The following is a 13,921-nucleotide window of genomic DNA, read 5'->3' as shown; positions in this document are numbered from 1 at the left end:
TATTGCTGCTGTTTCGTAAATGTCTTATATCGTCTATTTTACAGAGGCATTTATAATGAGAAAAATAAAAAAGAATAAGCTATCTAGAGCAATCTTTTTGATGCAAAAGGCTGCACAGAATTTCCCTAAAGAGTTAACCACTTCTTCCCAAAGGCAGCTACTGGAGGTAATAAAAAAAATCTTATGGTAGAAATTCCTTATCGTTATCACGATTTTTTGTGTTCTGTATAATTAAGACTTGGATTACTCCTTCTTACAAAAAGAAGAAAAATAGAAGGAACTTGAGGGTCATTGGGTGTTTTTAACTCATGTTGTCAAATTTTCCCTGAGAAGTTTCATTAAGATGAAAGAATAAAGTGACTTAAAACAAGAAAAGAGCACATCCCCAAATTTTGTGCACACATACAGATTGCAGGAAACCTGGAAGAAGAGATGATCTTTCTTTCTACACTTAATCAGCTATTGAAATGATGAACCTATGCCTTGCCAAAATGTCATGCAAGTTTCCTTCTTCCCATTACAACCTTCAACATCCTTCTTTTTCCAACATTTATGAGTTGTCCTAGATGACTTTGGCTGGTCATTCTTATTAAATGAACAGTTTAAAAGTTGGAGATTTTAGAATTTATTGAGTCTAAAAGTAGATTCTTCGTGGGTTCATTTCAAATCAATGGGAGTCTTTCCATTGAGATTTCTACCAGCATCTGTCCAGGATAATTGCCTTCTCATCAGTGGGGAATAAAATTTCTTTGTAGCCTGTACAGCAGATAACAGAATCTGCAATTCTCACTATATAATATATGAAAAAGTACTTTAAACAAGAAGTTACTAGAAAGTGTTTTTCTTTTAAGTGCTACAAATGTGGAAGCCCGGTAATTAACACACGTATCTTTTACGTCAGAAGAATGCAAAAATTGGATCAGAAAAGACATACACTAAAAATCTCTCCCATATATTTGAAAAATATAAGGCATTTAAGAAAATAAGGTGTAGTGATATGGTATGAAAGTTGTAACTGTAGTCACCAATGAAGACACATACACCAATGAAGACCTTCACTATATTTTACGGTTGTGCATTTTTCACAGAGAAAGATGTAGGTAAAAGAATACAATATGTTTTCAGTCTGTTGCCAGAAAATGTCAGAATTAACTCTGCCTGGACAAACTTAGCATGATCTTCTTTGATATTTGTACTACGATGAAATATTTAATTATATACTTTAATTAATTTTCCTCCTTGAAGTGGGTGGTGCTCACTTCATGAACAGCAAATCCATACCTTTCATGCTTCTGAGTAGAGGATTTTGCCTTTTTTATTGTAGAACATCATAATAAGAAATATGTTCTCAGAGAAGAACGAGTCTGGGATTCTTTTAATTAAAAATTGTATCATAGTACAGATTAATACAAAGAACTATAATTTTTAAGGAAGCAGTCAAGTTTCTAATTACTGATTGCAAAAGTTGAATGGTTGTGTAAGGGAAGGAGTCACTCCATATCTTGTTCTTTATCTTATATTCTTCCTTAAACATTTCTCACTAGGGTGGATGCAACCCTAATCTAACCGGGGAGGGAATGGGGCAAGGTGAGGGTGTGTGCAAATGATGGGCTATGTGATGTGATGTGATTAAGGCTCTATTAAGTCTTAGCTCCCCATTTCTCTATAAATCTATGACTAGCTTTTGGTAATTTTTTGACATGAGATACAAGCCTTATTCAGTCTGTGATCCAGCCCAGTGTGGTTGTTTTTATAGCCTTATAAATGTATGAGGACAGAAACAAGGAACTATTAAGGCGCAAGATTACAGGACTGCCACTGAATAACCAATAACTTGCAATTTTCTTTTTCAGTTTATTTTTCAGACTCGGTTCAGCCTAAATACTTGGTCCAGTGTATGGTACTAATTTTTTTCAAATAAAACCCCTAGTTGTAGGAATGTATCGTCTCTCTCTTCTTCCAAAAGAATGTAATTTGTTCAACGCATACCCAGCCTCTTTATCTCTGTGAACTGGCCTTTTTTGGCTTTTATTTGCACTGGACAGCTCACAAGTAAAGATATAAAAATACTAAGTTCTGAATATTAAATTTCCAAGTTAATTTTCTCTTATGTTGACAATGCAAACAAGGTGAAGAAACCTACCAATTTGCCATTCAGTCCAGTAAGAAAAAAATATGTACCCTGATCTCCAACCAAATGGCCACATAATCACTGTGTTCAGGAGGCCCCCACATTTTTGCAAGACACTAATAGACTGTCTGTCAGCTCTCAGCTCTCTCCAGCTAACCAAGGGAAATGTCTTAGCCCTGTGTTTTCCAGGCATGCATTCTCCTCCCTTTTCTTTATTGCTGGACTTTATGTCTTTCCTCTATTTCTGGAATAAGAAAATCAGTGTAACCACTTCTACAGCTCCTTCAGAAATTCCACAGATTAGGTCTCCAGCTCTCTCCTAAATAAGAGTTGATATCTTTTTTGTTTCTTGTTGGAGCTAATCACTGGTTGCCACTAATTGCTAATCAACATTATTTGATTAGTCTCTTTTTTCCTATAGGTTCTTCCAAAATTGGATATGCATCAGCCCTGCCTCTTTTGTATGCAACCCTGCATTCCCTTTATTGTACATTGTGAAATTAATCTGCGTATGTAAGGCTTACACAAAGTACCATTCATCCTCATTTAGGATGTAAGATGATGTGAAAATCTACTAGAAGTTTTCTACGTAGCAGTGAATTTTTTGTAAGGTCATTTTGAAAACCATTTTGAAGTGTTAAATCAGTCTGATTATTATGTTCTAATATTTTTTCCCTTTTGTTTTAATTTAAATCATAGGAAGCGCTAACTTTAATCGAGCAAGTTGAAGCTGAACAAAGTGCATTGTATCAGAGTCTCAAAGAGGCTATGAGCAGAAAGAAAAAAAGCAGGACTCCTCCTCCTCCTCTGTTACTTTCTAGATCACATTGCTCCATGACATTTAAGCCAGCCCCTTTCTCTTCAGATACTCAGGTAATGGTTTTCATGATTACTGGCGTAAGAAATAATTAAACAATACACAAGAGAACAAAAGTTGTTTCAGCAGTGCTATACCATCACAGTTCTCTCTGTTGTTCTTGAGAAGATTATGTTATTCTGACTTAACTAAGTCTGCTTTTTTTCCTCCTTGTGAATCAATTGTGACTCATTTTTTTAATCTTCACATTTGCATGAAACTTTCTTCGTCTCATGCATCATGATCCTTGGTGTTTCTGTTGTGTAACACTTATTTATTCTACTTGCCAAAAACTCATTCTCTCACTTAGAGGCTAATGTATTCCTAGTTACCCTCAAAAGAGATGCAAGGCTGTTGCGTCATGTCATGCAAGAAAGTACCACACTGAAGCCTCTGCTGAAGTGCCACGGTTCAGGTGGAAAAAATCTACCTTCAGTTGAACATGTAGAATCACAGAACTACTTGTATCATACAGGATTTTGGAAAAGGTCTCTAGACCAACCTTCTGCTCAAAGTAGGGTCGGCTGTGAGATTAGACCAGGTTGCTCATGGCTTTATCCAGTCAGTTCTGAAAACCTCCGAGGATGGAGACTAAACAGCTTCTCTGGGCAACCTGTTCCTACAGGGCAACCTGTTCCCAAGGAAAATTGGAATCTCTCTTGTTTCAATTTAGGTCTGTTGTTTTTCATCTTCCTGCCATGCACTACTGTGAAAAGCCTGGCTACATTTTCTTCATCACTTGCTTGCAGGCACTCAAGGGTGCGTAGTAGATCCCCTGAAGCAACCTCTTCTTCTGGAAGAATAAGCCCATCTCTCTCAGCTTCTTCTCGCAGGGCTAGAGCTGCAGCTCATCTTGATGATCCTCTGCTGCAATCACTCTAGTTGTTCAACATTTCTTCTTAGAATGATGGGTGGCAGGAGGGAAACTGGCCTTGGTATCTAGATGTAGTCTAATGAGTACTAAGCAGAGGGGGATAATCACATTCCTCAGTCTCCTGTTTTTCTGTTAAGAAAATTCAAGATGCTTTTAGGTTGCTTTGCTGCCATGGCACATTGCTGGCTCATGTTCAGCTTCCTGTCTAACATGACCCCCAGATCCTTTCCATCCAGTCAGTCCCCAGCCTGTATCCTTGCAAGGGATTCTTCCTTCCCAGGTGCAAGACATTGCATTTGTCCTTAAATTTCATGAGGTTCCTGTTGGCCCATTCCTCTGGGCTCTTTAGGTCCCTTTGAATAACAATCCTGCCCTCAAGGATATCAACTGTTTCCCTCAAATTGGCATCATCTGCAAACCTGGTGAGTGTGTGCTCACTTTTTCCCTTAGGTCATTGCTATAGATACTAAACAGGACAGGTCCCAGGATAGTCCCCTGCAGTGCTCCCCTTGTTACTACCCTCCATGTAGAGTACCACCATTAACAATTACTCACTGAGTCTGACCTTCCAGCCATTGTTTTACCCATTTATCTGTCACACCGCCATACTGTATCATCCTAACTTGGATATAGGAATACTGGGAGACAGTGTTGGAAAAAGTGCCTTGCTAAGGTTGGGGTAAATGGCATCTGCTCCTCTCCCCTCATCTGTAAGTCAAGTAATTTTGTCACAGAGGCCAATCATGGTGGTCAGACATAATTTGCCCTTCGTAAATGCATGCTGTCCTTTCCAAATCACTTTATTCTCCTTCATATGTCCAGAAAGGGTTCAAACAGGCTGAAGTATGAAAAATTCACTGGTTGCGGTTTTCTTGAGAGAGAAACTTTCATAGTGATTTTGCAAGCTGCTTCAAAATAATGATGTGTATAAAACCAGTAGAAACTCAGGTCTTATTAATAATGCTAAGAATGTTTCTGCAAACAGTTGTTTCATAACTTGCAGCTTTATTGCAGTTTGATTAGTGAATTTCAAATAAATTAATTAGGGAAAAATTCTTAATTTTTATCCCTAATGAACATAAAATTAAAAAAAATAATTATGTAAAGTCTAGTAGTTCATCTGTTTTAGTAAATGTTAGTAATGTTAGTAAAATTTAGTAAATGTTTTGTTCGATACAGGAGGGTGAATGTAACATATTGGGCCACTAGATGGTGCAAGAAGATTTTTCTTATTGTGATTTGAGCCCAGCTATTCTAGAAGAATTTTTTTTCTAAAGATGCTGTCCTGGTTTTAGCTGGGATAGAGTTAATTTTCTTCCTAGTAGCTGTTGTGTTTTGGATTTAGTATGAGAATAATATTGATAACACATATTGCTTTAGTTGTTGCTAAGTAATGCTTAGATTAAGTCAAGGACCTTTTCAGCTTCCCATAGAAGCTGAGAGGGAGCATAAACAGGACAAGCTGGCCAAAGGAATATTCCATGCTGTAGACGTCATGCTCAGTATATAAATGGTGTTAGGCAGGGGCAGGAATCCACGATTGCTACTTGGGACAGGCTGGGCAATTGATCATCGGGTGGTGAGCAATTGCATTGTGTCACTTATTTTGTATATTCTTTTACCATTATAATTATTATTATTTTTCTCTTCCATTATTGCTCTATTAAACTGTCTTTATCTCAACCCATCAGGTTTTTTTCTTTTTTTCTCCCTCTTCTCCCTACCCTACTGGGAGGATGGAGGTGAGTGAGTGAACAGCTGCGTGGTCCTAGCTGCCAGCTGTGGTTAAACCACAACAGATACACATAGCTGTTGAACAGTTATGAAAGGTATTTTTTATTAACTGGAAATGTATACTTAGGATTTCATTAGGCATACATAGTTCTTGTACTAGAAGTCAAATTATCTCTAAAATTTCCAGATTTTAAAGTTGGTCATTTCCTGAAAAGAATCTCCTTTATTTCAATATCTCCTTCTAAAAAACAGTCAGGATGCATTGCAAGAAAAATCATGTGTATTACACGAAAAATGAACAATTTAGCTGTTCGGAATTTTTATATGTTGAAAAATGACCTCTTCTGCCAAACCTCAGGTCTGTTTAAATGTCTACTGAAAGTAAATAGAGTTTTTAGAAGAAGCAGCTTAATGCAAGAGAACTTCATCAGACATATAACTTACTGAAATCCATCTTCCCAGTTCTGCAGAGATTAAATCAAAATTAGTTTCCATGTTTGATCTCACTGGACATGACTAAGCACTGATCCAGGAATGCATGCTCACATTCTTCCTTGGTTAAAGATATTGAAAAGTGTAGATGATATGCCCAATTAGATTATCAGCAGCTCGATGGCATTAAAAAAGCATTGATTTCAGTCGGAACTAAGAGCATAGCTTCTTTAGAAAATATTACTGAATTACATCATATCTGCATTTCTGTTGCCTGCTTTTAAGGATTTGTCCTTAAGTAGTATGTTGTATCAGAAGCTGATGTCAACTTCAGAAGAATATGATTGCAAGGATGAAATAAGGGATCTAGACTTTAAATCTACAGGAAGTATAGGGTGGCTCAAGGTAGGAGATAGGCTAATAGAGAGCCATCTGCTTCTTTTGCCATTGTAGTATATCTAGTTCTCCAGCTAAATCAATTAATTAATCTTTCTAGTGCAGCTGGAGTATACATTTTTCTACCGAAGTTTTTTTTTTTCCCCAGAGACTGTTTTTACAAAATTAGCAATATAGTAATACTATTAGGAAATACTATTATGTATCAACTCATTCTGTTTTCATTTTCTTCAAAGGTTTCGTGGTACAGTATTTTGGGCTCTGTAGCAGGAGGAAGGAATATGAAAGTAAGGTTAAATAACAATAAACTTCCAAATGCAGGAGAAGAGGTAAGACAGAAGTAAAACTCCTTTAGGTCATTCTCTCTTCCTTAAAAAAACCCTAATTTTTTAAATGTATACATCTGCCATCTTTTTTTAATCAAGTAACCGGCCAAGCCTTTGACAAACATTTTGATCTTTATTTTAAGCAATTGAAATTTTGATAGGCTGAAGGCATGCCAAAACCCAAAAAAAGTTCTAAGAACCTTTTTTGAATAATGAATTAAATGATTCAAAAGCTTCGTGTTAGACAAGTCTCTGTCCCTTCTGGTATAACTGTTTTTTGAGAGACATCTAAGAAATATAAAAGGGAAAAAAAGTATATGATGTATTTATAGAGTGTGCCCCAGACACTGCTCTTTCCAGGTGAATTTAGTGTTTCATTGGAGACTTTCACCCCACTGCTAGCTGTTCTTTCTGTGAACTCGCTGCAGTCTGTCTAAGCCACTGACTGTCTTAGCTCTGGCAGGCATTACAGATGCACAGACCATATGTCTCAGCAATGGAGCTTCTGATTGCTTTATGATATGCTTTTGCAAAAGGCTGATCTGCAAAGTCACTATATGCCTGCTCCATGGAAGAAGTTTAGAATTCTTTGTGGTGGAATGATCTACCAACTTACCAACATGAGAAAAGTTTGCTCTAAAGGGATACTACAGACTGCCTTTCGCTAATTTCTGGTCTGCTGGTTCAGGATTCATCCCCAACATTTGAAGAGATTTCTGTTGTTCAGAGGTCTCCTTATGAAGGCTGGACAGAATTTGAATAAGAGCACTGTGTTGATGCTACATTACTCATTTCTCGTTTCTCATTTCTCGTGTTGCGCTTCAGTCACTGTGTCAGTTGTTTGTTGTTTCAAGACCTTAAAACTTTCCTTTGTGTGTAAGTTGTCCTGGTTATGGAGAGAAAGGTGGAAAAGCCTGTTAGGAATGAACCATGATGTTAAAGTGCAGGTGGACAATTACTTGAAGGAAAAATGAAGAGAAGATCTTGAAAATATATTGTTTATATACACAAACTCCAAAGTTGTGTTAATGGTGCTGAGAGGATCTGAGACATCCTCTGCCCATATCTAACACATGCACGTGACATCTACGGAGGAAATCATATGCTCTTTCTCTGGAAGCATAGCTCAGGGGTAGAAAGTTTCCATCTCAATGACTGCAAAAGCATTCACACTCATGGTGTGAATGTGCAAATGAACAAAAATGACCTAGAGAAACTCCAGGTCCTGGTACTTAGCTGTTCTCTTAGGTTATGTTCTCTGTATACTCAACTGTATTCCAGAGAAAACTGATGCTTTTTTCCCTTGTTGTTTCATTGTTTTCTCATTGTCTTCAAGAACCTAATATTATGTGGAAACATGACATGTCTGTTAATCTACATTGTACTTTGATTGTATCCAAGACCACTATTTATTTAACAATAAAAGTTTAGAGTTTGAGATTTGGTTTTGATATGTACAGTAGATGTAATGAGAAAATATTTCTATTGATAGATACCAGCTGATGGGAAAAGCCTCTTGGAAATACAGGGCTTAGATCCCAATGAGAAATACGTATTTGCAGTCGCAGCATATTCTTCTGATGGAAAACTTATTGGTGATGCCATTGGGGAAACGACTAAGCCAATCCTTGCATATCCACCTCTTTCTGCTACTACTGTTCGAGCCTATCTAACTGAGGTAGGGTTAGGGTCTTTGATAATAAACACATACTTTAATTTGGTTGTAATTACTTGTTTTCACTGGTAGCTCTAAAACTTTTTCTGGTAAAAACTCAAGACTTCCTTGCCAAAAGCTTGATAAGCTCAAATCATAATTTTAACACAACAAATGGTATATTTGAGTAACTCAGTTCTTAATTCAAAATTATTGGAAATTCCAGTTTAAGGGGAAAGATGTCTCTCAGCTAGTTTTCTTATCCCAGTTCCTGTTTTTCAGTCTGCATTCAACTTCTTTATTCTTTTTTATATTTTTTTTTATTTTTATTTTTGTGATTGAGACCAAGTACTAGAAATCATCTTATTAGTCATTACAGTACGGGATGAAGAATGTGATTGAACTTATGAGGTATCAAATCCAACCATTTTCATATTGAAATTATTTTTGTAGTGTCTTGTGGAAGACCACAAAAGCTCTGTCAGACCTTTATCATAATTTTCTGTATTCTTAATAAAGAAAATTTAAAACAGGTTGTGACATGGAGAAGAGTGAAATTGTCTAGCCCTGTAGATCAGATCATGGGGAACTGTTAGAAGATTTCCTAAAATCTTCTAGAGTAAGAGGTATCCACGTTAATTTATGCCTACTTGTGTGGCTCCATTTACATCCCATTATCCAGAGCGGCAGGGCATTCTGCACTATTAGCAAAAGTAAAATGAACCTAGATGAAATGATATGCCTTCAAAAACTGCAGCACAATACATATAAAGTATTCCATAAAGGGCTGTTAGATCCTTGGTTAACAGTCAAGAAACACTTTTGCCTTATCTGATGCTAATTCTGAAGGCAAACTAATATTAGTAGAATAAGATTGCTACTACATGTGTTCAATTCAAATATGTTAGAATATTCTTACAGAAATTGTAAATGTACATGCTGGAGGGGCAGTTTTAAAACGTTTCTTTATACTATAATCATATTTGTCTTGGTTATTTGTTGAACATGGAAACTTGCTAAATTTTTTTGTTGTTGGGTTTTTTGTAGGTAGCCTATCAGACTGGCAACTACACATTAGCCAGAGAAGCATTTTCACCAATGTGGGATTATTTTGTTTCAAATTCTTCTCCACTGCCTGCCAATACAGCTGTTATTTCTGCAAGTAGCAATTTGACTATATCTGAAAACAGGTAACTGGCGAAAACAAAATTAAAATCATAGTTAATTATAGATGGGCACATTTTATTTTAAAGAGTACCAGGCTGTGAAATTTGTTCAGACTTGCGATATGAAAAACATTCTGAAAAACAAAAAGGCGTGAAAGGTGTTATAAAAATATAGTGTTTTATAATTAGCAGAGGATTTTTGTTATTTATGGAACTACTAGCATTTACACACTTAATTCTTTATAGTGATTGTTTTCTTAAGATAATTGGGAAACATTTATCAAGTAGCGATTAATTCCGTGTGATGTATTTTCATATGCAAAATATGTAATATGCACTGTGTTCGTGACTTTCCAATTAAGGGAGCAGTAGAGTTCAGAAATTCTGAAAATTTTGTGAAGAACACCAGCCAAAAGGGGTAAATCCTTGCTAATTTTGTTTTGGGGCAGATATACATCTGCCAACAATCTTTGAATATACTAAAGTGCTTTAGAAGAGATATTTTAAAGTAATTCATTTATAAATAAATTTCAAGTGTTCAGTCATAATATTATAGGTTTTTCATTATGACAAAGCCCAGCTAGAAATTTTATGGTTACATTTGCTGAAATTCAATAGATCCAAGTGCAAAAACAAATAAAAACTTAATTATTTCCCAGATAAAAGAAAGAGACTTGTATGAAATAATAGACATGAAATACTATAATAAAAATTAATACTTTTAGATGTTAGTCAGCTGCTTATAATTTGATAATGAATTAACATCCAATACAACTGAGCACAAATCACCATCTTCACCTGTGTGGAATTCTTTTTAGACTGATACTTTCATCAGGAAAGTTTAGCCAAACGTGGAGAAAATATGAAAAAGTTTTGCAGCATCTCTGTTGCAGTTTGACAGACTGGCTTAGTCTTGAAACCATAATGACAAGGAGCAACCTTATTGCGTGTGTGTTAATAGTTCTTGAATGTTTCAAGAAATAAAGATCTTTGTTTCAAGAAATAGATACTAGGGGGATTTCCTAACACTTTTCATCATAATACTTCCATTTCCACTTTACAGACAGAATAACCAGTAATCAGCTGTTCTGAGACGTATAATGTACCCAGAGTTTTCTCTGTATTGTTTTGTCTTATTTGCATCAAAGCCCACGGTTTTCTCATGGTAGCGCTGTTTGGATGGAAGCAGGTAGTGTAGGCTTGTGTGTGCTTTGAATCCTGTTGCAGGAGAAAGTAATGTGTGTAAACCTACTTCTTGTTATTTGGGGCTCAGCCAGACCACTGGCGTGTGTCCTGTTTGCCCTTCAAGTGCCACCATGTATCTGATACTAAGCATACAAATTGACCCGGGGGCTTGATGTTACATGCCATAAGAGCATTTGGAAGAGCATTTGGGATTTACAGGCAGCCTGTGGACTGCGTGATGCAGGCAGATAATCACTAGACATCCTATTTCATAACTTTGTGGATGTTTTAAGTCTATCCCTGGCCTGGGCAACAAAGCAAGAATACAAGTCTGGTCATTATGCTGCTTTTTTTTTTTTTTAAACACACGCAGCTCTAAAGATAACTTTTGAATGAAGCTGCTTTCAAATAAATCAAATGAAGACTGCAAATTTTAAACAGACACGGAAAACAGATTTTACTTTTCTGACAGCTATATCCAAGCCTGATTTTTTTCTTTGCAATTAATATGGAACATTCTCAAAGCTGCAGTATCAGACCTGAAATTAGCCAGTTTCAGCCTTGCTGATCGGTAGCTAGGAAATTAGTTGGACAAGCTTAAAAGTACAGAGGCAGTAGAGGGAGCTGGAAGGAAAGGAAACCTCTTGTTTCCAGCCAGAAGCCCTGTTGATATCCTGGTAATGTCAAGTATGCGAATGTGTCGACTTGATCTTCCTTCTTGAGTTTCAGTCTCTTTTAGGAAACACAGTCGAGGAGAAGGGGGAGTTTACTTCTTATACTTCAAAATCGTAGGATTTTTCCTGTAACAAAAATATTTAAAAAAATATAACAAGGACAAATGCCCCCCCTATCCCCAGGGAAGGAAAAAAAAAACAACAAAAAAGCAGGCGGAAGAAAAGAGATTCTTTTGAGACTTGTAATAAAAGACATCAGTGATGAAAAGGAGTCTGTTACTAATACTTAGTGATGGACTTCACAACTGCGTGCATCATTGTCAGAATACAGAAAAATAATGTGTAAAAGGAGACAGTTAAAATAAATAAGCTGTAGCTTCCAAAGTTTTCAAAGAAAGTTCAAAGGAAGTTTCACTGGATTACATGAAACAACTAAGGAAAAACTGTCTTAGGACAGTAGAAGGTGGACAACAATTTGAAAAGGAATCTTAGCCCTTTTATTTTTTTATGTTAGAAATTTTAAGCATTTTTTTCAGTTTTATGTATAAATCTTATTTCTAGGGGTAGCTACAGTAATCCCTTTTGCCCATAATTTTAAAATGAAAGGCTGCATTTTAATATAATGCGGTTTCAGGCATGATATATCAGAATCATCATTAACATGCTTTTGCCATTGTTTTGCTTTTTTATCTTGTAGGTTACGTTTTGAAGCTGTATCTCAGACTTCTCCTATTACCTTGCACCTCTTTCTGAGGAATATATTTGCTGTCTGTGACATTAATGTCATGGAAGGAGCACTCTTCTGTGATTCCATCTGTTCCAATGAGATACTTTATAAGGAACAAGTATGTGTGGCTTAAAATAATTTACTGGATTTGATTTTACTTTTTGAACAGCTTTATTTCATCATTGCAAGATATGTTGCAATGTACTAATCCTATTTACAGAGTACTCCCTTTTCTGTGAGTTATCTGGTCTTTCTTTCTGAAGTGTTTTAGTAGTTGTTGGTTACTTTGTATCCTGGTGGAAGATGGCTTCTGAATCAGTTATTGCCTCCAAAGCCTACTGATTCCAATTGAGGAGGGATTTTCCTTGACTTCAGTGGTGGTAGATTATAATTTAAGCAAGAAATATAATAATTGTTATTTTCGTCCTACTAAGAAGCACCTTAGATTTTTAATTTTAAACATTTCTGCTTTTTAATACATATATTTTCATTAATATTGAACTTCTAACAGGGTTTCATGGTTTTAATATACTAAGCTTCTTTCCTCTTATTTCAGACTTTCTTATAGTATAATGGCGTGTTAATGACAGAAACCCCTTTATTTTTTACTTGGATAGTAAAGCCTTGCCTTCCATGTTATTGCATTCCTATTCCACTCTCTCGTTGCTGAAGTCCCCATGAAAATGTGAGCAGTCGATTCTTAGTGACTTTACTGGATCTCCTCACACATGCAAGGACTGCAGCAGATAACTGGAAGGGAACGGAAGAAATTGTTATCCTTCCCTTACCTACTCTGTAGGTTAGCATGTGAAATTTCCACTCCACGCAGGTTGCGGTTGTTAACCGGGCTTTGTAAATTATATGGGTAAATTCCGAGGGCACAATCAGGTCAAGAACAATTGTCTCCTTTAGAATCATGAATAACGTTGCATTTTTTTATATACTTCTAACAGGTGTCAATGTAAATTAATTTTTAAACTTTTATCTTGCTTGCTGCTTACACTACTTTTTAAACTGCAATACTATCTGCCTTCTTTCACTCTCAAATGATTTAAAGCAACAGAATTCATATTTGAATCAAAATGTGTTTCTTTTACAGGTTGCTAGATTATCAGAATGTGAAAGAATGACTGTGGCAATTGAACTTAGCAATTGTTTGAATGATGCAAGTTATACCCTGCAGTCTGTTGTACAATGTTATGGTCTCCTTGCTCCAATTATTTACCACAAGATTTCTTCAGTGCCAGTAGTTCAGGTGAGAAGATTTTAAGACAAAGCAGCTGGCATCCAGGTCCTGAAGTTATAGTGATTAAAATTAAACTTATAATGGAGCGTACAGTGTGAGAGCTAAATATATAGGCTTTTTGTTCTTAGTAGCTGCTGAAAGAAAAGCCTTTTATGGTTTTATGTATTCCCAATGCATATATGTTCAGTGTAAGCTGCATAGATTCTACCTCAGATATGCTAAAGTAACTGCAGAATGTTGGTTGTTTCTTCAGGATGATTTGTTGGTATTTTTAAACTATAGTAGGATCTATAATGTAACCTCTACTTGAATGCTATTTGTAGATGGCAACTTTGAGGACAGAAAAGCAGCATTTGCCTGTGGCTTTTTTTTTTTAATGTTTGATTCATATTCAGTTTTCTTAAAAAAAGAAGGCTATTCAATGTTTTTGATAATGGAGTCTTTAGTTTTCAGGCATGTGCTCCTTTCCAGAAGCAAGCACCTTCTTTTTGAAAACAGAGTACCTGAATCCTTTCCTGCC

At 36.1% G+C, this 13,921-nt stretch overlaps 1 protein-coding gene across 1 annotated transcript in view; it reads left to right on the top strand.

Moving 5' to 3' along the window:
* The window catches only part of CFAP54 (cilia and flagella associated protein 54), a 111,218-nt gene that overhangs the window by 30,562 nt on the left and 66,735 nt on the right, over positions 1-13,921 (top strand). Inside the window, 7 exon segments of the mRNA XM_054219060.1 lie at positions 45-166; positions 2,831-3,004; positions 6,660-6,752; positions 8,242-8,427; positions 9,451-9,593; positions 12,126-12,273; positions 13,255-13,410. Of these exon segments, the coding sequence (XP_054075035.1) occupies positions 45-166; positions 2,831-3,004; positions 6,660-6,752; positions 8,242-8,427; positions 9,451-9,593; positions 12,126-12,273; positions 13,255-13,410 (1,022 nt within the window).

The sequence above is a fragment of the Rissa tridactyla genome, chromosome 1 (genome assembly GCF_028500815.1).
Source record: "Rissa tridactyla isolate bRisTri1 chromosome 1, bRisTri1.patW.cur.20221130, whole genome shotgun sequence".
In the NCBI taxonomy this organism is placed as follows: domain Eukaryota; kingdom Metazoa; phylum Chordata; class Aves; order Charadriiformes; family Laridae; genus Rissa; species Rissa tridactyla.
Note: the sequence above shows the minus strand (reverse complement) of the source record. Positions and strands in the feature narration are given on the sequence as shown.